The following is a 24,438-nucleotide window of genomic DNA, read 5'->3' on the forward strand; positions in this document are numbered from 1 at the left end:
AGGCAGAGTAGGCCTTATATTTATACCTCTGTGGTGGAACCTGCTAGAACATCTTGCTTACTCAGCCTAGTCAGGTGATCAGGTCATATGACCAAGGATGAGGTCATATGAGGTCATGCACAGCCATGCACAGCAGGTCACCTGACCATCCAATCCTTCCAGCAGGTTCCAGCACATGCCAAGGTATACCAGCTACTTCCATGTCATAAAGGCTTAGTCATGTCTCTTGACCAAGCAATGAGCTGGTGCCCTGACACTCATCTCCTCAGAAAAAAAAGACTGATGAGTCTTTAAATCACCAAGACCATGCTGTCATCTGTTGTTAATTGGCAGTGTGTTGGTCTCAAAAGGCATCCCATCCACAATTGACATATTGTATACTAGTCAAAAATTCGGATCCTTAGATGTTGCAGAGGGTTAATATCTGGAAACCTCTGACTTTCACCCATTGCTTGAATGAAAATTGGCAACCTGTTTATACATCCTCTAGGATCACCTTATTATACCGGCTGAACTTCTTCAGAGCCTTATGGCTCTAGCATGGATCCCCCTCTTGTACTGAACGTGATGTATTTCTCATGGTGCCCATAGCAAGTCCGGATGTTCCTAGTGGTCATAGGTGTAGGACACCATGGTCTTGCAGGCCAACAAAGGGTTACTCGAGTCGGCACCGCTTTGAGTACCTCCCCGGTGACGGCCACGTTATTATGAGGCAAACACCTCAACATCCCCACGTCCTGTCAACCTCTCGCCTCTCAGTCTCGCTGGTATCTGAACGAACCGACCCGTGAATCGTCTTCACTAGTCTTTGTTGTGACTATGATAACTGGTCTATCGTGCTTCAACCGTGCTTGCTTACTCAGCAAATGGAGAGTCGCTAGAGTCTCTCACTTCACCGCTGTACCGTCTCGGAGCTGATGATACCAATCTCGATTCTCCTTTCTGTGCGGGCGTGCTTTGAGCGATTCTAATGCACGATAATGGGTTCAAACGGTACAGGTGCCCCGAGCCTTACTGCAAGGTCGTCGGTCATACGCCGATGTACGCTGTTCTCATACGGCGATAACACGGTCGGCCTCGGCTCCGTCCGGTCCCTTGGCCTCATTGTCGACGTCCTCAACTGGCTGCTTTCAATGTGGCTTTTGGAAGGCGGGAGAACACGTGTGTAGACTTCACATACGCGTTTGACTGGCGTGAAGCTGGTAACGCCAGGACGGCCGTTGCGAGTCCACTGTCTATTCGAATCGACTGGCAGTTGCCACTCATTTGACAAGACAATGGAAGCGTATCGAGAGGACGACATTTATCTTTCTGAGCTCAGTCCCCGTGCGTCGTCTTAAACTATCTCCGTAACCTGATCTAACCGCATCTACCCAGCCCCGTCGCCAACGACCGAACGACCCTGCTCGACTTGCCCGGTCAATGCCGATGCCAAAGTGTATGTCGCCAACGAAAGTGATGTGAAGAACGGGAAGTCAAATTTCAGGCTCATTTGCTGCGGCTGTATCTCTATTGAGCTGGAGGAGAACACAGAGCGTTCTCGCATTAGTCTGTCCACATCATGCGTTTCAAATGCTCGTTGATCACAAAGTGCTGTAGCTATTACCAATCTCGACGATTCTACCGACAAACCCGTTCTTGATACCTTCATGACCCATAATACGTGGATCTCGCAACCTGGTCAGGTCGGAATGTGGCTTGCTCCGCGTGATAACGGTCGTCTAGCATATCTAGCCTATCTCTTTGTCGTAAGCTCACCGTTCGGATCACATGAGCAGGGATCTGAGACATCAGAAAACAGTTTAACAAGGATGACGCTGCGAGAAATTTTGTCGCCGCAGCGAACCACCTACTTCAGCATGACAAAACGGTCAAGAAGAACCAATTGAAGGAGGAGCAGGCGGTCCGTGACATTTTTCGCACCAAGCGACCGGAGATGATTACACCATTTTCACCTCTTTTACGTATTTTTCATGAAATGTTTTCTGTCTTCGTGGTTTAGCCATGTCATCCGGCCATGCCTTCGCTCCTTTTGTACAGCATCTTTGCGTTCATTTTTATTTGTTGCACTAACTCCGCTTTTCACCGCAAACGAACGATGCTCCTTCCATCTTCCAAAAGCTGTGCAGGAGCAAACAAAACGCTGCCCTTAACTGTTAAAGGGTTCACATGGTGCTCTGCTTCCGGAAGGGTAGCACAAAAGCTTTGCGCAGAACCTAGGTACCTTCTTGTTTTCTTTATTGTTTGTTCGTCCAGGGCCCTCGGTGCGTTGGCACCCTTTTATGCGAGATGGGCGGATATGCCCTTCATTATCCCCGCGTTCTCTCCTGCTGTAACACTCCGTTCCCCCTCCTCCTCTCTCTCCCCTTCACCTCTGTATCCTTTTTGCTTTGTAAACGATGCCACCCACAGTGCCCCCCTCCGGAACAAGGGATGAAGATAGGCTGGTTCACTCTTCCTCCAACCCGGTACATCTTAGCACGACTATGCCTACGTAGGCCCTTGATCTTTCTGCATCAGAGCACCGGATTTACCTGATCAATTCAGTGCCACTTGCTTTGGCTTGCGGGGTTGGTCTCATATTGTCCATCGTCGGCATCCCCCTCACCAACGGGAACTCTGCATATCAAGCGGTTGAAGCTTTCGAGTTGATCATTTTCGTCTTTTCTGCTCTGTGGTGGATGTTACAGTTTGTCTCTTTCCGGTCGCTTGTTATTCCATTCTTACGCGCGGCAGATTGGCTACCATCTCCCATCGTGACTTCTTCCTTCATCAGACTCGGGTATGGGCTTGGTTTATGGGCATCGGATTTATCCTCCAAGCTGGTGTGTGCTGGGTGTACGACATCATTATTACTGTGACTCATTTTCAACAGCGATTTTTTCCGGGTGGATGGCCGCTGTACATGCATCGCTAGACTGCCCACCACTTCCTCAATGCGAGACGACTCTTGGCGGCATCTGCCCTCAGGATCAGCTTGATATCTATAACGACATTTTGATCTGTCAAGTCAATTGGGGTCTCTTAGGCGCCAACATTGCCGTTTTTACTCTCGGTAACCGCATTCAGACGAAGTTTGAGGCCTTGTTCTGACGGATATCTATAGAATTTTGCGCTATATTGACCGTGTTAATCATGCGTGTCGTCCCGGCAATACAATCACCAGAACGCGGCATATGGTACGCCAGCGTGTATTCGTACGCTGAGATCAACTGGCGCTTCGTGCCTTGCCCGAATACGGAGAGAAAGCTGACTCGGCTCGGTTTGATCAAGTTCATCCCTTTCATTCATCCCTCGTTCCGTCAGCCACAGCCTCCTACGGTCAGGATTACCACTCTCCGCGAACCCGACAGTCCGGCTACGATGACGACATTTTCCCACGACAAGGGCGACTGGCTCAAGATGAAGGGGTTATCCGGGCCGGCCAGTGCCCCGACAGAAACCACCGACAATGCTAGCTCTCGCAGATCTTCCTTAGTGTAGCAGAAAGCCGATAGGCTGGATGTGTTTTCTCAACTTAATTCCTTGCGTTGTTTCTCTTACTTGCTCGTCTCTCTGTTGTTTGAATACAGATGATCAGGAAGGTTGTTGTTGTTTCCATACAGACCGGTCGCTTGACAAATACAATGTGGATTCATCGACTTGGTTGACAGGCCTAACTAATGACAGCTTCACTCGCAGTCAGTGGGGTTCGTTCCGTTTAGCCTTAGCGATACATCATCATCCGTAGTAACTAAGTGGGTAATTGAAGAAGTTGCACTGGGGTTGCTCTAAGAATGCCGACGGGTAGCTCGGTTGCGCCAAGATGTGAAGCGTCGGCGATTGGTAGTCGGTCAACGCCTGCCATTGTCCGTTCTGAGACAGCTGCTGCGCTGTGGTCGTGTAGTTTCGTGCCGTTAAGTAAGCACTCGCAGGGTTTGGGTTGTAAGTCCGGAAGAAGGACGTCCATTGGTCAACGATAGTCTGCTGGAAGATATAATCGTTCTCATCTCGGAATGGATTGCCGGGTTGTCCAACGTAACCGAAGACCCATGCTAGATCACCACTATGGCAGCTAGTTAGAAGCGTCAGCGTACGACTTCCTTCGGGCACACGTCCAATTTGCTTACTTAAAGTGAGGAAGTTCAGGGTTCCCGTACGGATACCCGGTCGCAGCTGGGGCATAACAAAGGCCGTTCGGGTCATATCCATTGTAGCCGCGGTTGAATTGGTACACCCAGATACTCTTCATGAGATCATGCTTTGACAATGCCACGACAGTCGCTTGGTCCAGGCAGCGGAATTGGATGTCTGTCGAGATACGAGCAGTGACATTGAACACGTCAAGCGTGGTGTTGCCGCTGTTGGGCTGGGGGAAGAGTCCAGAGTCGATGATTAGAGTCGTCTCAGTTGAGTTGTACCTGGGAAGAAAATTAGGGATAGATGGGGGTCAAACGTGTGGCACGTACGTGACCTCATTTGTGATCGCGATCGCTAAATCCGTGGTCTTCGTATATTGTATGAAAGAGTTTCCATCGTCACTCATGATACCCATCATGAGGTTGACATTTGCAACAGGACCGCAACCGGAGACTGGAAGTTGGTTGGACGTGATGTACGTGCCATCGACCACCACGAATCTGGACAGGTTGAGCGGAGGGTAAATCCGGTTCATCGCATACGGACCTAGCAACAGTAGACATCGAGATGAGCGAGGAAGCGCTGTACGACTGTAAGCAGGACAGTGTAGCTGCCGCGGTACTCTCGCTGCAACCAGTGGAGGACAGGATAGCATTACCCGCCGCGGTCATTTCTTGTGCAATGGTGTAATAGTTGGAGTACGTGGCAGCGTAGTCCATTCCATCGAGATTGCTTCCCGGCCATGCTCCTGCGTAAAGACCGATTGCCTTGGGTGAACCAAGGAGCGCGCGAACAGCGCCAGCTCCAGCAGATTGACCAGTTATTGTGATGCGGTTAGGATCACCTCCAAACGCAGTAATGTACTTCTTGACCCATTGCAGTGCCGTTACCATATCTGCGAGGCCGAAGTTGCCATTGGTTACGCCGTCTTGCAAAGCGAGAAATCCTAAGGTCGACAGACGGTAATTGATAGTGACGACAACCACATCTCCCCTGGAACTCTGAACACCTCCATCGTAGTCGCTGCCGGCCCCGCTTGTGTAAGCACCTCCGTGAATGTAGAAGTGAACAGCTTTCAGCGACGACATCGGTGGATTAGCAGAAGCAGGGAGGTAGGGTGTCCAGATGTTCAAGAAAAGACAATCCTCGGAACCACGTCCGCTTTGCAAGCAGGCTGATCCGAAAGTAGTGGCAGAAACCGTGCTTGAGGCCGTATATAAAGAAGAGTGAGTGAACCGTGTGGGTTGATTGGCGTATGGAATACCAAGGAAACGGAATGAGAGCTGGTTGCGATAACTAAAGACCTACGTGAGATATGCAGTCCCCACAAATCTCCAGCATCCTGTACGCACCCAGTCAAAGTCAATCCGCCGCTCGTTACTGTAACCTCGTTAGACGAGGAGGGAGTGGCAGAGAACGCTGCACTTTGAGAGCACAGCGCTCTGTAAGATGAAGAGCAACTGGCTGTGGCTATCGAACCGTCGATACCAATAGTGCGGCAAGCACCATTAGACTGTGAGATCCAGAATCGTTCCCCAGAAGTGGCAAGACACGCGTATTGCAGATATCCGAGGGACGCAGCGAAATCAGAGGTGAAGTATGAGCTCGTTGGAGCAATGGCGCTTTCACTCAACGAAGAGCACGTCGAAGTCGCTTGGATGAAGCTGCGGGCATCAATAAGTAGTGCTCCCTGGTGGTTGGCATAATCCGTATCTGCACTGATGTTAACGCATTGGGTGTCATGTCCAACACCCACTCACAGTTCAAATTGTTCTGGTAAATGAACGTCAAGTTGCTGTTGAGAGACGTTGGAGAAGGTGCAGCAGCAACTGGGACCAGAAACACCGCCGGCAGAACCGCCGTAGCACTGAGGAACAGAGAGAACATGGTTTCTCTGATATCTGAGGTACGACAGACAGCCTCGTTGCAACATTGGCTTATATACGCTTAAGGAAGTCGATATTAGATCAACTCGAATGAGCTCGGGCACATTCGGCGGGAACAAGACAGGAGGATCAATCCCATGACGAGTTCGCATGTAGCCATGCAGCCATGAAGGAGGACCACCAGGAAGGCTACATGGAGCAGGATCACGTGGTAATAGGAGGATAAAGTGCTGGATGAAAGCTGGGTGCCGCGGGGGAATGCAACATATTACCTAAAGGATGGCATCTTTTCGGTAGGGTATGTGATTTCATACCAATAGACGTCCAAAAGAATTGCCGCGGCATTTATCTCGGGGAATTGTTTGCGATGACGGCCGGAAGGCACCAATCCTCGGGAGGTTGTCCAATGAAAGGTATCATTCCAATGCAACGTGGCACATCAATACACTATCCGTAATAGTTCAGAGAGTAATTGAAGAAGTCACATTGCGGGCCTTCCAAGAACGCAGTTTGATAGCTGGGGACAGCCAAGATCCGAAGGGTAGGGCTAGTAAAGTTTGTGAGCGATTTCCAAGCGCCATCTCGGAATAATTCCAGGGCAGTATTCGAGTATCCTCTAACAGCCAGATAGACAGGGTCCGGATTTGGATTGTACGTGCGGATGAAAGACGTCCACTGATCGACGATTTGCTGCTGGAAGAGGAAGTCGTAGCTGTCGCGGAAAGGATTTCCCGGCTGACCAACCTGACCGAAGTTCCAGGCAACCTCGCCCCCATGGCAGCTGAAAAGGATGAATGTCGTGAGAACTAACCCTGTGTTTGCGAACTTGAACCTACTTGAAATGTGCCAACTCTGGATTTCCATACGGATATCCTTCTTCTGGAGGGGCGAAGCAAACGTCATTTGGATCGTACCCGTTGTAGCCACGATCATATTGGTAATACCAGAGGCTCTTAACGAGGTTGTGCTTGGATAGTGCTACTGCAGTTGCCTGATCAAGGCAGCGGAACTGGATGTCGGTTGAGATACGGGCAGTCACGTTGAAGACATCAATTAGTGTATTGCCAGTGTTGGGCAGCGGGAATAGCCCGGAGGCAATGATTGCGGCAGTCTCTGTTTCGTTGTACCTGTCTTCAATATAAGTTATTGGTTCCCTAAAGAAAAGAATGAACACACGTGATCTGAGAGGTAATTGCCTGGGAGAGATCGGTGGTTTTCAGGTACGCAATAAACGAATTTCCGTCGTCGCTCATCGACCCCATCATGAGATGGACGTCCGCCACCGGGCCAGAGCCGTTAACCGGAAGCTCGGTTGATGTGATGTAAGTCCCATCCACCACCACATATCTTGCGACATTGGACATGTATACTAGCTCCGTAGCATTATAGGCACGGAGACAAGCAAGCGTCGCTGCAGGGTCGTTTTCGGTAGTGTTGCAACCGGTTGCCGCAAGAATCGGGTCGGCCGCAACTGCAACCTCTTGAGGAATCGTATAGTACACTGAGTAGGTTGAGGCATAAAGCATTCCGTCCAGGTTGCTCTGCGGGGCAGCTGCAGCGAACTTGCCGATGGCCATTGGAGACTCCATCAGAGCCCTGACCGCGCCGGCACCAGCAGAACCACCCGTAATGGTCACGCGTGCGGGGTCACCACCAAACGCAGTGATGTAGTTCTGCACCCAATCGAGGGCTGTCACCATGTCCGCGAGTCCGAAATTTCCATTCGTCGTACCATCTCCAAGCGCCAGGAATCCGAGGGTCGTGAGACGATAGTTGATTGTCACGACAACGATGTCTCCTCTGCTGACTTGAACACCTCCGTCGTAGTCGCTTCCCGCGCCGCTAGTGTAAGCTCCGCCGTGAATGTAGACATGGACGGGCTTGAGAGCTGAGGTGGACGGATTAGAGGATAATGGCAGGTATGGCGTCCAGATGTTGAGATAGAGACAATCTTCGGAGCCACGACCAGTTTGCAAGCACGCCGAGCCATATTTAGTGGCGTTTAATGTCGGAGACCCAGTATACAACGTTGAGTATGTGAATCGCTCAGGCTGGTTTGCGTAAGGAATGCCGAGGAAACGGAAGGAGAGCTGGTTGCGATACCTAGGACAACACTTGAGTGGGCATGTGTCTACTAAGAAAAAACAGCTCACCCAGTCACAGTCAGCTCCTTACTGTGAACAGTTATCTCGTTCGCCGAGCTTGGAGTAGCATAGTACTCTGCGCTTTGGGAGCACAAGGCCCGGTAACTGGAATAACAGCTTGTGGGCACAATAGCACCGTCGGCACTGATAGTATAGCAAACTCCATCGTCTTCACGAATCCAGAACTTCTCGAAAGGCTTCGCTTCTGCTGAATATTCGAGGTAGCCGAGTGCTGCTGAGAAGTCTTCCATGAAGGACGGGGTTTGCGGGACGATAGGCCCTTCATTCAGCTGTTCGCAGGTCTGGACTGCATTGTAATAATCACTGGCAGAGATAAGGATCGCGCTCTGATGGTTCGGTGCATCCGTATCTATGACTTCCCTCAGATGATACACAAACATGACATCAAATAACCGCTCACAATTGAGGTTGTTCTGGAACAGGAACGTCAAATCAGAATTGAGCGACACAGGTGACGGAGCCGCCACTGTCCGTGGTAGCAATGTGGCCCATAACCCCAGAATCGCAGGGACAAGCACCGAGAACATCTCCAAACTAGCCTGAGAAAACAAACGGACAACAGTCGTCCAGAACAAGCCAGGCTTATCAGAATCAAGCCATCTTACATAGATTGATATCCCGGCCACCAGCAGAGCGAAGAGCAGAAGCGCGCGGGTGGGGACGGATAGTAAGAATAAGGACATTAAATGACCTGGAAAGTCATGCGACTGGGGATGCCAACTGGCAAGCTACAGCAAACAGCAGCAGGAGAAGATGGCGAACGTTGTTGACAGAGAGAGGACTTCGCGAAATACTTCTGTCCTTCCAGCACAACACGGAGCAAGTGGCGTGGCGTGTGAGGCTGCGGCAGATCGTCATCGCACAGGAAGTCATTCGAAATGAACATGAGAGAAAGAGTTTCAGAGTCGGGAGGGAGTATAGACGAGAAAGGTAGTAAGTAGCATGTAGTAACGCGTGCGTCGGAGGCAAAAGACCCTACTTTTACCAAATATAGAAAGAGCTTGATCACGAACCAATGCTATGGACCTTGCCCATGGCATTGCTTAAATAAATAATTCTCTTAGATAAAAATATGATAATATCACCCTACCACTAACCCTAACCCTAACCCCTACCCCACCCTAACCTGCTGGATGGGATCCTAACCAGTACCCTAACATCACGCAGGCGCATAGGGCAAGAATTCCCTTTTTCGGAAATTACGGAGGTAAATTGCCTCCGACGCGCGCGTTACTACATGCTACTTACTACCTTTCTCGTCGTCACTCGTCGGGAGGTTGGCAGCAACTCCATGGGGAAAACGGAAGAACTTTTTATCTCCGCGTCCCCAAAAAGCTTGTAATCTCCGACAGGGGATCAGCTCACGGGTGGCGGTGCATTCCGCTCCCGTTGCATGTGATTATTGCGAACGGCATTCCGAAGTCAGTTTGGTTTTGTTGGTACCAGTGTACGAGCTAGTACTTGGTACTCGAGAAGGGGAAGACGGACGTGGGCGGAGTTTCCTTTCTGTATCTATCTATCTACTGCTCTCGCTATGCTATCACATATCAGTCTTCCCCCCAGTCCCGTCGGTCCCATCAGAACAATCTTGCTGTGATACCTTCGCGTGCCGTCTCACTGGTCTCACTCTTGCTCGTTCGCTCGTATCATGTCTAACATCGACGCGTCTGTTTACTGTCTGAGCTCAACGAGTTTGTTTGATGCCTTCGATTGGAGCCTTTCTGGAAGCCTTATTAACCCCCCCTCCCCCAAAGACGCTTGCTCTTCACTCTTTCCCTAACCGCTGCCTCCTCCTAGTGCCCACTGCACTCCCGCCCACTCCCTCCCCACTCCCCGCCCACTCCCCAACCCTTTGTCCACTCTCCATCGCGTTTATCATGTAAGTGGTTCTGCACCCCATGTAGAACATAACCGTTTACCTCTTTCAGCATTCATCGCGCGCCCTTAGGTTCGACGCCACCTCTTTACACACGCGTCCTTGTCCGTCCTCGCAGTCCTCCCTACCTAACAAGCCCCCGTACTCTACCGATGGCATGTGCCTTGCCCTCACACCTTGACCAGCACTGCTCACAGGTTCCCCTCTACGATCCTCGTCGTTTCTGCCGGATAAAGGACACAGGTTAATCACTTCCCTCCAGCACGACGCCCTTCGACGCTTCCATACATACCTATCTGTGCGTTTCATCTCTCCACACCAACGACCAATGCTGACCGATCAACACAGTTTTTGCTGCGATTAATTATCCTCTCGTCCTCATGTTCTTCATACTAAGCAATTGAGGTTTCTGAGGTTTAGTGTGTCTCCCTTGGATGCACGTTCCAGTTCGAATCTCTCATATCCCTCGTATCGTGGTTCTCACGGATGCTCTCCAGATTTGTCAGGCTCGAATGTCGTGGTCGCTTTCCTTATCAGATGCGATCGCGTTGCGGTCTATGGCCTTGGATCCCCTATTCAATGCTGTGGGTACGTTCTTGATACCACTGTTTGATGTCGATAACCTTCTGGCAGATTGGATGTAATGTCACAGCGTCTACGGAGGCAGGCCTGGTCCACGAGCCTCAGTCGTTGTTTCAGTACGGTGCGCCCGAGGGTCACAGCAACTTATCTATTGTTGCTCATCTTCTCACAGGTTTGCTACCATTGCGAAGCCAGATACGGGCATCGTGTCCGGCCGCGGGATCCATCATTTGGCACAGTGTGTATTCAATGTATGCGGTGTACAGCAGTTCCATTGTTACTCATTTTCCACAGCCAATTCTTCCTCAGTGGACCCTGGCTGCGTCCTACCTGCTCATCCGACATAGATAGTTCTCGCAGCCCTCGTCGCGCCCACCCGCCAATGCCCCGATACCAGCCGATGGTGCCTCTCTCCCCCCCCCCTCCAACCTGTCCATGCTTGGCTCACTTTTGTTTTGTCTATGATGGGACCTATAGTTGCTCCAAGAACAACGAATGAAGACTAGTCCCTCATATGCGATACATTGTACTCTTACTATGTCTGTGAGCCGTCTCTCCACACAGAGCGGGGTTGATTGATTGAGCAGCAGACCTTCCATCACTGGATCATGGCTTCGATCACTTCCAGTCAATTTTCGGCACCCCTCACGCTCAGCAAGCGAGCAAAGATTTCGAGATGACGGCGTCGATCGCATTGTCACGCTGTGGATGCTAAAGTTTGTCGTTATCCAGTCCCTCGTTCTTTCATCCCTGATGCGCAATCCTAGGTCATCTGTCCTCTCACACAGTAACTCTTGCTTGACTCAGTGGGTGAGACGATGTTGGAGTGCACAGAGATAATGGTGTGTCTGTTATGCATTGCATACGTTCGTACTCTAGACCCATGTTGCAGGTCGACTACCGTCTTGGAGACCTATCATTGATGATGTACGGGAGTGTCTAGGTGAAGTGTCGCAAGCCTTCTTGCATATTGCTACCTGTCGAAGTGGAATATCGGTATCGTCAATGGGCATGGATTTTCTTCTTGATCTGGTGCGTCGTATCTATACGCCAGTTCTGCTCTGACCCACCTCTAGCAGTCACTTCTGGCTGGCAGGCTGGCTGGTCATCAACACACACACACACCTCCCCATTCATATCAGACTGCAACCCGAGGTTCGGCGGTATTCTCTCCCCTCTATCCAACATCAAACAATATACCTCTGTGAGTTCTTCCCCTTTCACATATCTGTGCTAAATGTGTCCTAGCCGTTGTTCCTTCGCCTTACGAGACCCACCACCTGCATCCCGTGAGGCCACACTATTTTCTCATTCTCCCCATCGCTAATCAAGCATATATGTAGCCATCTCGCATACCGACAACACCTCATAAGCAGATTCTCCACACGGATTGGATCTGGACAGTGCCTTCTTACATTTAGTCCTCACAAGCCTTCCCACCTAACAGTCCCTCGGTCGACTCATAATACGCACCCTCCTTCCCGACCGGCATGAAATGCAGCGTCCCATCCGAAACGATGAACCGAGATGATCAAGAACCACTCTCCTGTCAACACGAGATCTCTTAGCATAGGCATTCCGTATGAACGCTTCATCTGTGCACGATGTAGCCCTCATTCCGTCACTAAGGATTGGTTTGTAGCATCGGCTTATGTGTCCATTGTCACATCACGTGGTTGTAATGCGACTCGAGGAACCAAGGACGTCCAGTTCATCATATCCATCCTTCCAGCGCTTCCATGCTTGTTAAGTTGGTCTCTCCCTTATTCTTTCTCACCCTGACATGTGATTCCAGATTTCCGTCATCTAACATCGTGCGCCTTGTTTGCGTTGGCCTTTTGGAACGGGCAGTTGGATTAACTGAAGGTGTTGATGTTACACATCGCGGACGGTTAGGTAGGGCAGACAAATGTCACAGGTTATTGCTCTGCCTCCAATTCCAGCACTCACACTATGCCGTTCACCACATGTTCGATGACGATCGCGGCATTATCAATGGAGAATAGCAAGGAAGACGTGAAGACTAAAGGCTTGATGGGCCCAACTAGTGGACGATGATTTGCATCGTTTCCATGTTTTTGAAGAAGCGTCTGACATTTCTTGTCCATTTCATGCGCACAGTTCCTTGCCAAAGATTTGTGGTAATTCTTCACTAAATTAGGGACATAGGCCAATAACTGCCGACTATTGCTAACTTTCGTAGACCGTGGTCTTCTCGATTATACCCCGTTTGGCGTATTTCATCCGTAGTAGCTAAGTGGGTAGTTGAAGAAGTCGCACTGGGGTTGCGCCAAGAATGCCGACTGGTAGTTTGGTTGCGCCAAGATGCGAAGCGTGGGCGACTGGTAGTTGGTCAACGCCTGCCATTGTCCGTTTTGAGACAACTGCTGCGCTGTGGTCGTATAGTCACGGGCCGTCAAATAACCAATCGCCCGGTTTGGGTTGTAAGTTCGGAAAAAAGACGTCCATTGGTCAACGATGGTCTGTTCAAAGATGTAATCGTTTTCATCCCGGAAAGGGGTGCCGGGCTGGCCAACGTAACCGAAGACCCAATACATCTCACCACTGTGACAGCTGATCAAATGATCAGTTCATCATACTCTGTCAGCAGATGTTCACTTCGCCTACTTGAAATGTGGTAACTCAGGGTTCCCGTACGGGTACCCCGCCGCAGCCGGCGCAGAGCAAACGCCGTTAGGATCATACCCATTGTAGCCCCGGTTTAACTGGTAAAACCAGATGCTCTTCATCAGATGATGTTTTGAAAGGGCAACAACAGTTGCTTGGTCAAGACAACGGAATTGAACATCTGTTGAGATACGAGCAGTGACATTGAACACGTCAAGCGCAGTATTTCCAGTGTTCGGTTGCGGGAAGAGTCCAGAGTTGATGATTTCATTTGTCCAAGTCGAGTTGTTGCTAAATAAAAATCGAATGAGTTGGAAACAATGATAAGCCATAGTGGGTGACGGACGTAATTTCCTCGGTGATGGCAGTGGCCAAATCCGTCGTATTGGTAAATTGGATGAAGGAGTTTCCATCGTCGCTCACGATACCCATCATGAGATTCACATTCGCAACTGGGCCCGAGCCAGAAACAGGAAGTTGGCTTGACGTAATATACTTGCCATCGACGACCAGGAAACTAAAACGAATAAGGGACGTTCAGACAACAGACAACACGCGTACCTAGCTACGTCGGTCATCAATATGAGCGAAGAGGCACTGTACGACTGTAAGCAAGACAAAGTAGCAGCTGATGAGCTCTTGTTGCAGCCAGTGGAGGACAGAATGGCATTCCGACAACTGCCATTTCCTGAGCGATTGTGTAATAGTTGGAGTATGTTGCCGCATAATCCAGTCCATCCAAGTTGCTACCAGGCTATGCTGCCGCATATAGACCAATTGCTTGAGGCGAGTCAAGTAGCGCTCGAACAGCACCCGCTCCAGCCGATTGACCAGTAATTGTAATGCGGTTAGGATCGCCTCCAAAAGCAGTAATGTGCTTTTGGACCCATTCGAGCGCCGTGACCATGTCCGCGAGGGCGAAGTTGCCGTTGGTTACACCATCTTCTAGAGCGAGGAATCCTAACGTACCAAGACGATAGTTGATTCCGACAACAACGACATCTCCCCTGGAACTCTGGACACCGCCGTCAAGATCACTACCGGCACCGCTGATATATCCACCTCCGTGGATAAAGAAGTGAACAGCTTTCAAGGACGACGCCGGAGGGTTGGTGGAGGCAGGGATGTAGGGAGTCCAGATGTTTAAGAAAAGACAATCCTCGGAACCACGTCCGAGCTGTAAGCAGGGGGATCCAAAAGCAGTGGCATTGATGGTGCTGGTGCCGGTATATATTGGAGAATAAGTGAATCGCGTCGGCTGATTGGCATATGGGATGCCGAGAAAACGGAAAGAGACCTGATTGCGGTAGCTACATACGTATATGTATGAGACACTTTCGGCACACATCACAAGTTGATTGTATGCTCACCCGGTCAACGTAAGGCCATTGCTTCTTACCGTGATATGGTTAGACGAAGAGGGAGAAGCAGAAAAGCCAGCGCTTTGAGAGCACAATGCCCTGTGAGATGCCGAGCAATTGGTCGCAGATACCGAACCGTCGATACCAATAGTGCGGCAAGCACCATTGGACTGTGAAATCCAGAATCGCTCTCCGAACGTGGCAAGAGACGCGTATTCAAGATACGCGAGAGACGCGGTGAAATCGGAGACGAAGTATGAGCTGATCGGAGCAATGACGCTTTCACTCAAGGAAGAGCAGGTCGAAGATGCTTGTGCAAAAGTGCCAGCATCAATCAGTATTGCGCCTTGGTGGTTAATATAGTCGCTATCTGCAGCCAGATTAACAAGGCGGATGGGATCATGTGGCTAAAAGACTCACAGTTCAGGTTGTTCTGAAAGATAAATGTCAAGCTGCTATTGAGAGAGGCTACAGTGGGTGCAGCGGCGGCGGCCACCAGAATGGGAGCTGAGAGAATGGCCGTGACAATCACAAACATGGAGAACATGGCTTTCTTGGATACCTGCAGTGCTGCAGACACCGTCACCAGGAGGATTGCTCGCATAGATATAAGAAAGCAGTATCGCCCACAACCCATCAAGATCAATCTTCCGCGGGTTCAGCGCCCACAGCAGAGGGAGTTGCGTCTCATGATAAGTAGCCATGTAGCTATGCAAGAGGGTAGGAAGAATCTTTTTTACCAGAAACAGGTCAAACCGTTAAGAGCAGCGTAAGTGGTAGGCCCAGGAGAAAAGCAGGACGAAAGCTTGATGAAAGGGTCGGCGGAAAAATAACGCATCAATGAAAATGACATCATCGGCTCTAGCAATGGATACGAGTTCACGCCGATAGATCCCCAAACAATCCTCCTCTGCTTAGATCGCGGTGGGATTTTCGGCGCATTTCATTAGCATAGCCAGAAGATGCCAGTCTTCAGGAGGTTGTCTTCGGGAGGTTACCAAATTAATATGTGATTTTAGGCGGAATGTGCCCCGGCGTACTATCGGCAGTAGCTCAGAGAGCAATTGCAGAAATCCATTATGCAGATCGCAGCTTCATAGGTAGCCACAGCCAAGATCCGAATGCTTGGGGCGAGAAAAATGGCGAGCGATACACAGGCGCAAGCTCGGAACAATTCGAGGACAGTTTTTGGGCAGCCCCTGGATGGTCAGATAGACTGGGTCCGAATTTGGATCGTACGAGCGAGGTATGTACCCATGATCGTGTTGCCGTGCCAGTGTCCTAAACAAGGCCGTGCTTGGACAATGCAACGGTGGTAATCGCATTATTCAAGCAGAGGAGTTGAATCAGCCGATATCGGACGGTCCCAATGGAAGCATGGAAAGTTGCGTTGGCAATGTTGTGTAGTGGAAAGTTCAAAAGCAAGAGTCGTACCAGTCTCGGGTCCCTTGCTCCTGTCTTTCTTCGGTATTAGCTCATGCTCCCTGAAAAAAAAAAACGCGCCAAGATGAGACGCAATTGCTGGAAAGATCGGTGGATTTCAGGTCCATAATGAATAATTTTCCATTGCCTTCATAGATCCTATCATCGGCGACCAAATTGGGGCCGTCAATCGGGACTGGAATGAGGCGAAGGACGTTCTATCCACTCTCGTGTATCCGGTGTACAGAGAGGAATCGTCAATCGCTCAGGCGGATTCGGAAAGCAAATGTGTATTCGAGCGAAAAGCTGGTTGCGATATATATAAGGACACGTCGTCAACGTATTGAGTCTACCGTGAGGTCCTGACCTCGCACGGTCACTTCATTCTCCCACGTTGGAGTAGTCTGGTGCCATGTAGCATCCTATAACCGGAATAGTAGCTGGGGCGGCACAATAGCACGGCACCATGACTAGCAGTGATAATCCAATACCAATAAAGATCTTCATAAGGTTGCTCCAAACAGAGGTTGCTATGATAGATCAGGATCGTGGGGCGAGACAGGAGAAATAGCATCTAGCAGTCAGGGACGGTAGAATAGGAACATCAAGCGCCGAAAACCAGCGTCGGACATTGATCGTCCAGAACGATCCACGTTGGGTGGTTATATCAAGCCATCATGTTGATAGATGTTTCTGAAACGAGTAAGGCACAGCGGCCGGGTAGGAACGGGCAAACCAGCGTAAGGTCTTGGAAATTCAGGCGACAGAATTACCCCGCTGGCTCGGTGCAGCAGGATCGAATGCCCGAAGTCCGCAAACTATTCAGCTTCCCGACCCAGGTCCTTCAGGAAAATCGCAAAAGGATTGGCGATGGATCGACGAGCTGGCATATAACGGATGCGCGTATCAGCCAAGAAGTTGTGGGAAAGGGACGAAAGAAGGAAGGAACCTAAAGTCCCCATGGGGAAAACAGTATCAAATGCTTATCTCCGCTCTTCTGAACTTTTATCTCCGATTCATCACTGTTGGTGCTTTCTGGTCATTAATGTTGGCAACCAGGAAAGCCACACGCCAGCTTCTTGCGCCCCGCACCTTGCATTGTCACTTCTGCATACAAAAATGAAGTATCCTTTGGACAGTATTGACCTGGCCCTCCGTGGCTGGATCACGACCACCTGGCCTGAGCTCAAAGCCAACCACTGGCGGTATGACCTGCTGAGCTTGCCGACCGACCACCTCTGTCCTTCAATTCAATGGCCTTGCAATCTCATCTGGTACATCGTCCGCTAGTATTTGAAGCGAGTTCGTCTGTGACGTGCTCTATTCATCGCTCCTCTGTCCTTCCATCATGTCTCTTCTTGAAAGTCCTCACCGGTCAATGCCTGATCGTCCGACACGCACAAGCTCTCCATCTCGCACCCAAGCTAATGATTCCTCTCTCGACAACCTCTGGGATTCAGACGAGTCAATTATATTCACCAAAGGCGGAGCTGAGAATTTCTTTCGCCCCCCTCCTGCTCCAGCTGCTGTTCCTGCTCCAGCTCCGGCTCCCACCGCACCTGACCGCATCTGGTTTCAAACACGCCTCGTCGCCCAAGTATGCCTAAGTATGTGCGCTCGTCGAACCCCATTTACTTGTCTCATGCAATCCAGTCCCCCTCGCATTGCTCTCTGGTATCTCCCTCATCTTGGCGTTGGTCTCTCTCCCCCTGACAGCGCACACATCCATGCAAGTCATCGAAGCAGCAAACTTTGTAGTCACCCTCCCCATAACGCTCTGGGTGACTTTGCAGTACGCTTCCTCTCCTCAAATGTTTGTACGAGCTGATAGAGGTAAAGGTCATGCACCATAAACCATACTCTGGTGATACACGAGCTCAGAGTGTGGGCCATCTCCTGGCCTGTACTTATCCTGCTCCATCTAGGCGCGTGTTCCCTCTTCCCTCCTCACCCAAGCTAACCCACTCCCACAGCGATCCTCCTCCCCCACGCCATCCTAACAACTACCCTCCCGTGCCCCGCTCTCCCAGCATGCGAGATGACCCTTGGGGGCACCTGCCCACTCTCCGAGTTGGAGATCTACAACACCCGCCTTGTATGTCAGGTGAACTGGGGCATATATGGCACGGGTCTGGGGAGACTGGCTCTGGGTGGGTATTATTTTTATTGGGACATGCTTTGACCGGCAGGCAGCTTACCTCAATGAGCAGAAGTCTCCATCCTCCTGCCCTTGCTCATTTGCATCTACCCCGTGCTGCACAACTCCCAGCTGTGGCAGACATCCATCTACTCCATCCCCATCCAAGGCATCGGGCACTTGTTTAAGTGGGGTGGGTGGTTTACCCGTCCCATCACGGAGAAAGAGACACAGAAGGGGGACGAACTCGTGCTGCAGGTTATGGAGTTGGGAAGGGACTCCAAGGGGACAGAACAGCCGCGAGTGGGATTCATGCTAAGACAAGCAGATGCGTGACATTTCAAGCAAAGTCTGTAGTTCATCTGTCGTTGAATCACTTATAACCTAAACTCAAGGCATGGTCGAGCTCAGCCTATTGCTGTGAAACACTTAAGTTCACAACTGTAAATGATTGATTGAGCAATGATAGCAATGTCGATTGATCCCGCATTCGAACAGTGGGACATATCTCAGGTTATATGCGCGGACGACGCTCACTTTCAGACATTCTCATTGCAGGAGGGTGGAAAAGCAGGTTGGGTAGTCATCGTGGGCTGGATTGATCGCACCGTGGCGTAAAGCACTGCGCTGGTCTCCCGGACTTCAAGCTTGTTTCAGCCTTTAGAGACGTTTTGACGCATCAGACATGAGAGCGCTCAGCAGCAGTGGTTATTACGTCTTCATACCAAGGGATATAAGGTTATGATACATGCGCAGGAAGAAGCATTTAAAAAGCAACATTGTCTTGTAGTGCTGGTCAGCTCGTGCCTGATGGGAATAGTGTGGGAAGGGAGCGTACCTCATCAGTGGGTAAGTTGTCATGAGCACTGATGCTCCTTACGTGCGGAAACTCCTCGGGTTTGATCCGCTCGAAGAAGGCGAAACGAAAAGGAGGCATAGCGGCATAGCAGATTGTGCACAAGCTGTTAATGCCGCTTCGCTCCGAGGAGTGTTGCCAGCTGCCTTACGTGTGCACTCTCGTCCCCGAGGATGTAGAAGCTGGCGCGGCGGGCAAGGAACTGGATATGGTAGGGGAGGTAGCGGCAGACGCCGATCGTGATTAGGGAGAAGAGGAAGAAGCAGAGTGATACTGCAAATGCGTCAGTTTCTTCCAAGATATGAATGGTGGATGGTAGGACGTACAGACGAGGACCTTTTCCCACGGTTCGAGCATGCTGAGGGCAAAAGTGCTCTCGAACAAGAGCCACTTGCGCACGAAGAAGTTCTCGAACGGGTCGACGAATTTGCGTACTCGCTCATCCCTTCGCGTGAGGACGGCGTTGTGTACACGCTCGCGCTCGAGGAAGATTGCTTTGTGTGCCTCGGGGGACTCGGGGATGTTGATGAGGTGGGACATGGTTGTTGGGGAGGGCTTGCGGGATGAACGGTGGGGCATCGTCGAGGATGGGATGGGAGTTGATATGGAGGGGAGGGCGAGGCGGTAAGGGGAAGGGGACGGGATGGAGGGGGAGGGGAGGGGGACGAGAGACGGGAGGGATGGGAAGAGGAAAGGAGGGTGACGAGGAATGAGCGTGGTCGATATGGAAGTGTCAAATCCCAAAGAAGCCTTCCGCAGTGTATGTCATCGGACACCCGTTTCCGCACGAAAGGAACGCGCTTCCTTCGCGTGCGGCACCAATAGGGTTGCTCCTCTCGGGGGCAATTGACCATGTTACATAAGATTGACAATGTAATGAGGTCACGTGCAGTCTCATTTGAAAGTTGCATTAACTTTCTGTTCGTTTGTCTTGTTTCTCTCGCTGTTTGGCCGTCTCTGAATCTTGCTTGCTCGTACGATGTCTGATATCATTGTGACCTTTACTATCAGTAGCTTGCTCGATCGTAAGGCTTTTGAAAAGCTTCTTAAACTCTCGCCATCGGCACTTGCTCGTCATGCTTTTCCCTAAGGCTTCTCCCCAAACCCGTCGCTCCTTGCCTATCCCCGTTTGACGGCGCCACACTCCCTTCCCTGCTCTTAGTACTTTTTCTAATCGTCAATACCACATTGCTCTCGTAGAACAAGATGGTTCATCTCTTTCGCCGACTCCTTGCCCGCACCTTGCCTGGGGAGCTCCTAACTTGCGCATCCACGCTCGTCCTTGCAAACCTCTCGACGCCTACAAACTCCCCAATGCTCGACCAATGGTGCGTAACCTCTCCCATACACCGAATTAGGCTTGACTAACGCGCATATATGCAGCACTTCGTTCGTTCAGCTTTGTACGGAGGTGTATGAAGAGTACGACACACTGGACGAAGCTCTCCTCCTGCCTCCTTGGGGGTACGCTCCCCACCCGAAACCCATTCACCCTCCTCGTACACCCCTCAATACCAAGATGAAGCACGTCGCTGTCAGCTTGAACAGTACTACTGTCCCCGTTGACAGCCCCGCACAACCCAGCAACTCTCTTAGCGGGACAACAGTTAGTCCCAGCAAACGTTTCCAATGCTACGCAACCCGCTGCGAAGCGCCAAGCTGTCCAGCTCACGGAACGTCCGCCTCCTATCTTTCCCTCTCCGGAACCAGCAGCTCCAGCCTCAGTTTTTCCTCTGCCCCCTCCTCCTCCTCACTCCCGGCATATGACCCACCCAAAGCGGTCGTCCTCCCTAGCACGATGCTCTCCGGCTTAGCACCTATCGCTTCCCCGTCGGACGATAAGGCGTCTTTCGTACGCCCACTCACGCTCGACCTGGCGCACGAGCTTCCATTCACGGTAGAATGTGCGATCAGAGGACTATGTTTGTTCGGCGAGGGGAGGATGTTGGATATCTTCCCCTTCAAGGAATAAATTTGTGCTACGAATGGCGCTGGACGTCGAACTGGCCTGAATAGTGCGCATATATTGTACGAAGCGACCCAGACTGAGAAGTGAAGTCTCGAAACTACTGTATCCTGTAGCCAATGCGAATCTGCTATTCCTCTCGTCTCCGTACATGATGTTCCGGGACTTCTGGTATTGGACGCTCAGTTGTACGTACTGCGACGGGACTGGTGTACCACATAGCTTCAGTCGTCGCCTATCGACATAGGTATTAGAGAGTTGTGAACTATTGACTATCCCTCGACTCCTGCCGCACCTAGTCCTCGTCATCTCCTTCCCAAGGTTGTTGTATGAGGATCTCTTGCAGTGTAGGGCAAGCCCGACGAATCTGGCGGAGAATTGTGGAAAGTTCACGTCTCTCGAGGGATTTTCAGGAGGCATTGAAGTGAAATGTTCGAAGTTGTGAGAATCGGCGAAAGGCAACTAGTGCTTCGTCACAAACAAGATGTAAAGCCTGCATTATGTGAGTCAGATGTAAACCTATGACGGGCAGAAGTACCTTGCTTGTATACCAAAACCTTATTTCGAGAAGCAGTTCAATCAGATTGGGGAGTCTTGTCGCAATCTCGGACAAAACGGTAGAATCCATGGTTCCGATACAAAGCTTAAGCTTTCGCAGGGGTACTGAAGACATTTGAAGATGTGCCAACCACGAAAAAGGATGTACATAAGGTAGAAAGCCGCATCGCCACCCGCTGCTTAGACAAAACTCCTCAACTGGTCGTCCCCGTACGATTTGGGCGCCAAAATAGCTATCGCAGACGAAACTGCGCAGTCGAGGAAGTGCGTCTCGCGGGAGATTTTCTAGCTAAGTGGCAAGGAAAATAGAATATTCCAGGAGGAGATATTCTAACGAGCTCTGCGTACGAAGGAGGGGAAGGGCTGAGCATCCGTACAAATTGGTGAATCCAAACTTTGACAAGCGGGGTCGCAGCTGGCCGAGGTTAACTGAGAAAGCTAGAGATATGGCGTATTGACCGAAGTCGTATGGGAAGTCGAGTTCCTTAAGGTTAACTAGACATCCAATCAACCGAAATATAAGGCGCAGAAAGGCGGCCGCAGGAAGCCAGTTTGCGGTTCGGTCTTCGCTATAGACTGAGAGGTCGAAGGTGTAGTATCGTGTTGATGCGAATCGCAGTGCAACGACGTGACCCGCCAAGATTGCGTTTCCCATCATCGTACGATAGCACTTGGCTATGTTCTTGGCCTTCCCAAAGGAAAGGGAGGTGTATAGGCGCCGTGCTGCGATGCGGTTGATCATGGAATTGACGAGGCAGAGTTGGACCAAGTCGTTTCGGTCTTCAACAATAGCGACGATATCGTTCCATATGTCGAACGGCAAACCATTTCCAGCATGCATTGCCATGGAGGTAAGATGCAAAGATATTAATGAGGTGTGTTGTCGCACAGCCTGCCAGCAACCGAAGGAATAAGATTCCGCTTTAGGGGGCTTGTCTCCGTAATTGAATGATAATGACTCAGATGTCGTACGGCAACTCAAGGCTAGGCAGTCATATGTAGATGTGAGATATGCAGAGGCACCGGTGCTAACGTAATACTAGATTTGATCGCTTGTTCTTTTGCAACACGTGATGATATAGGAAGATCTATTGTTTTACAAATTAATTCTACAAGAAGGAGTTCCTCCCCTGCCAGTTGGATTTGTCCAATTAAGCATGACAGGCTGAATGAAGGACTCCCTCCCGCCCTTGGTGAGGGCGCACGAGGAGTAAAGCGACTTGTCCAACCCCTCCTAATCAGTCGTGCAGCTGTCAGGGCAGATCACATTGCATGCGATGTCTGGCATGGGTCACCGAGCTGTGCCCTGTCGGAATGATTGAACATAGGACGCGAGGAGTGCTGCGGAAGTGGAATGGATGATTTACATCTACCCCCATTGTGAATTTGATTTTGCTGTTTCTTTCTAGGATCTCGGCACTTGACCTTGCTTGAAGATGGGTGATGGGTAAATCAAATAAAAGGAGGTGGTTCAGATAAAGAGTCTTATAGGCTGGTCTCGAGGAGGACTATGAATGTTCAGAAACCGAAGATGACGTCCTCTTCCTCGGGTTGCCGTATAACAACGGTCTTTAGAGAGGGACACGCAAGGCGTATTTGGTCCACGGCGGCAGAGATCTCGATAGCATGGAGGTTGTTAAACACTAGGCTGGTGAACTTGAATGCTCTGAGTTGTGAAAATCGGTGAAAGGCGTCAAGCGCGGACGATGACCTGATTTGATGCAGCTGCATCCCATCAGTCGCATGCAGGTGAAGGTACGACATTCTTACTTGTGCCTCCAACTCTGCCCGCGTCTTAATGTTGAGGTCGATGATATGTGGCATCGCACCTTGAATTTTGACCAGAGTTGTGGAATCCAACGCATAGATACCGATCTGGAGCTTTCGAAGTGGTCGCAAAGAGAGTTGTAGATGTGCCAAACAAGAAGACAGATCTTTTGGACTGATATAGCTGTATCCTCCCTCGTCACTCAAAGAGAATTCTTCGACTGGTCGTCCTCGTACGAGCTGGCAGGTAGAGTGACTATCGCAGATGAAACGTCGCAGTTGGGGAACCGTATCTGGGGACAGGTTTACCAGCTCAGGGGCGTAATCGTTGCCGGCGCAATAGGCCAAGTGTACTGACTCTAATGAGGTCTGAGAACGAAGAACAGGACGCGCGGAACATTGGAATAGTCCGATGAATGGGAAGCTTGACAAGCGGGGTCGCATCCGGCTGAGATTGACCGAGAGGGCTTGAGACATGGTACGACCCTGGCTTTCGCGAGACCTGAGATTGAGTTCCTTGAGATTCACGAGTTGGTTGATCAGGCGAAAAAATAGGCGCAAATAGGCCGGTGCTTGTACTTCTTGCCATCCAACAAGGAAATTGCGGCCAACCCAAAAGATATAATCCAACTCTAGTTTCATGGTAGTGACGTGCTCGGCCAATGTCGGATTTCCTATACTTGTGCGATAAAACATCGCAGTGTTCACGATATCATTGAGAACAGGTGAGGAATAGAGCCGCTTTCCGGCGATTGGGGCGATCAGGGAGTTGACAAGGCACAGTCGCACCAAGTCCCCTCGGTCTTCAACAAGGCCAACGATCTCTTTCCAGATGTCGTATGGCAACGCGACAATTTTCTGAAGGGCCATGAGGTAAGATACAAAGGAACTTGCACTAACAGTTTGATACAGATCCAATGGCACACATCTGAAGCGCACAGCCTGCCAGCAGGCAGACACGTGCGCCAGGCGCAATCGCACTTTGCAATCGGACGATAAAAAGATCGAACGTCATGGACGGTTACGTTCTCTTCTACCAATAATGTCTCAATTGAAATTCAAGTTCTTTGCTGTCCTCAAACATTTATTTGGGACCCACGTGACTCCGTGCCTTC

At 50.5% G+C, this 24,438-nt stretch overlaps 8 protein-coding genes across 8 annotated transcripts; 3 read left to right on the forward strand and 5 right to left on the reverse strand.

The window, feature by feature from the left end:
* Positions 1–1,277: 1,277 nt before the first annotated feature.
* DACRYDRAFT_117879 (uncharacterized protein) lies at positions 1,278–3,536 on the forward strand (the record flags this gene model as incomplete). The annotated part of the gene is made up of 8 exons (XM_040770476.1): positions 1,278–1,326; positions 1,378–1,548; positions 1,600–1,748; positions 1,802–1,903; positions 2,499–2,683; positions 2,737–2,825; positions 2,876–3,055; positions 3,107–3,536. 8 exons carry the CDS (start codon positions 1,278–1,280, stop codon positions 3,481–3,483), a joined length of 1,302 nt encoding a protein of 433 aa, XP_040626589.1. The 3' UTR covers positions 3,484–3,536.
* Positions 3,537–3,720: 184 nt separating this feature from the next.
* DACRYDRAFT_82141 (carboxylesterase from carbohydrate esterase) lies at positions 3,721–8,437 on the reverse strand (the record flags this gene model as incomplete). The annotated part of the gene is made up of 4 exons (XM_040776552.1): positions 8,159–8,437; positions 7,178–8,108; positions 4,110–4,384; positions 3,721–4,054 (listed from the first exon to the last, which is right to left on the reverse strand). Exons 1-4 carry the CDS (start codon positions 8,398–8,400, stop codon positions 3,721–3,723), a joined length of 1,782 nt encoding a protein of 593 aa, XP_040626590.1. The 5' UTR covers positions 8,401–8,437.
* A 4,431-nt stretch (positions 8,438–12,868) lies between these two features.
* DACRYDRAFT_109799 (alpha/beta-hydrolase) lies at positions 12,869–15,221 on the reverse strand (the record flags this gene model as incomplete). The annotated part of the gene is made up of 8 exons (XM_040768942.1): positions 12,869–13,202; positions 13,257–13,547; positions 13,603–13,773; positions 13,818–13,861; positions 13,933–14,010; positions 14,065–14,566; positions 14,627–14,987; positions 15,038–15,221. The coding sequence occupies 8 exons, from the start codon at positions 15,219–15,221 to the stop codon at positions 12,869–12,871; spliced, it is 1,965 nt and encodes a 654-aa protein (XP_040626591.1).
* Positions 15,222–17,387: 2,166 nt separating this feature from the next.
* DACRYDRAFT_109800 (uncharacterized protein) lies at positions 17,388–18,512 on the forward strand (the record flags this gene model as incomplete). Its single annotated transcript, XM_040768943.1, has 4 exons — positions 17,388–17,646; positions 17,693–17,872; positions 18,013–18,189; positions 18,250–18,512. The coding sequence occupies 4 exons, from the start codon at positions 17,388–17,390 to the stop codon at positions 18,510–18,512; spliced, it is 879 nt and encodes a 292-aa protein (XP_040626592.1).
* Positions 18,513–18,740: 228 nt separating this feature from the next.
* DACRYDRAFT_117881 (uncharacterized protein) lies at positions 18,741–19,679 on the reverse strand. Its single transcript, XM_040770477.1, has 3 exons — positions 19,359–19,679; positions 19,015–19,305; positions 18,741–18,959 (listed from the first exon to the last, which is right to left on the reverse strand). Exons 1-2 carry the CDS (start codon positions 19,609–19,611, stop codon positions 19,142–19,144), a joined length of 417 nt encoding a protein of 138 aa, XP_040626593.1. The 5' UTR covers positions 19,612–19,679; the 3' UTR covers positions 18,741–18,959; positions 19,015–19,141.
* A 559-nt stretch (positions 19,680–20,238) lies between these two features.
* Positions 20,239–21,004, forward strand: DACRYDRAFT_109802 (uncharacterized protein; the record flags this gene model as incomplete). The annotated part of the gene is made up of 2 exons (XM_040768944.1): positions 20,239–20,360; positions 20,416–21,004. 2 exons carry the CDS (start codon positions 20,239–20,241, stop codon positions 21,002–21,004), a joined length of 711 nt encoding a protein of 236 aa, XP_040626594.1.
* Positions 21,005–21,666: 662 nt separating this feature from the next.
* DACRYDRAFT_117882 (uncharacterized protein) lies at positions 21,667–22,403 on the reverse strand (the record flags this gene model as incomplete). The annotated part of the gene is made up of 1 exon (XM_040770478.1): positions 21,667–22,403. The coding sequence occupies one exon, from the start codon at positions 22,401–22,403 to the stop codon at positions 21,846–21,848; it is 558 nt and encodes a 185-aa protein (XP_040626595.1). The 3' UTR covers positions 21,667–21,845.
* A 671-nt stretch (positions 22,404–23,074) lies between these two features.
* Positions 23,075–24,193, reverse strand: DACRYDRAFT_109804 (uncharacterized protein; the record flags this gene model as incomplete). The annotated part of the gene is made up of 1 exon (XM_040768945.1): positions 23,075–24,193. One exon carries the CDS (start codon positions 24,191–24,193, stop codon positions 23,075–23,077), a length of 1,119 nt encoding a protein of 372 aa, XP_040626596.1.
* Positions 24,194–24,438: the final 245 nt, after the last annotated feature.

This window comes from Dacryopinax primogenitus (assembly GCF_000292625.1).
Source record: "Dacryopinax primogenitus strain DJM-731 SS1 chromosome Unknown DACRYscaffold_15, whole genome shotgun sequence".
NCBI lineage: Eukaryota > Fungi > Basidiomycota > Dacrymycetes > Dacrymycetales > Dacrymycetaceae > Dacryopinax > Dacryopinax primogenitus.

What these genes read in the sequence shown, in the direction of transcription:
- DACRYDRAFT_117881 (XM_040770477.1), bottom strand. Translation starts at nt 19,611, where the DNA reads ATGCCCCACCGTTCATCCCGCAAGCCCTCCCCAACAACCATGTCCCAC. An exon ending in GTGGGAAAAGGTCCTCGTCT is followed by an intron (nt 19,306 to 19,358) that starts GTACGTCCTACC and finishes ACGCATTTGCAG; the next exon opens with TATCACTCTGCTTCTTCCTC.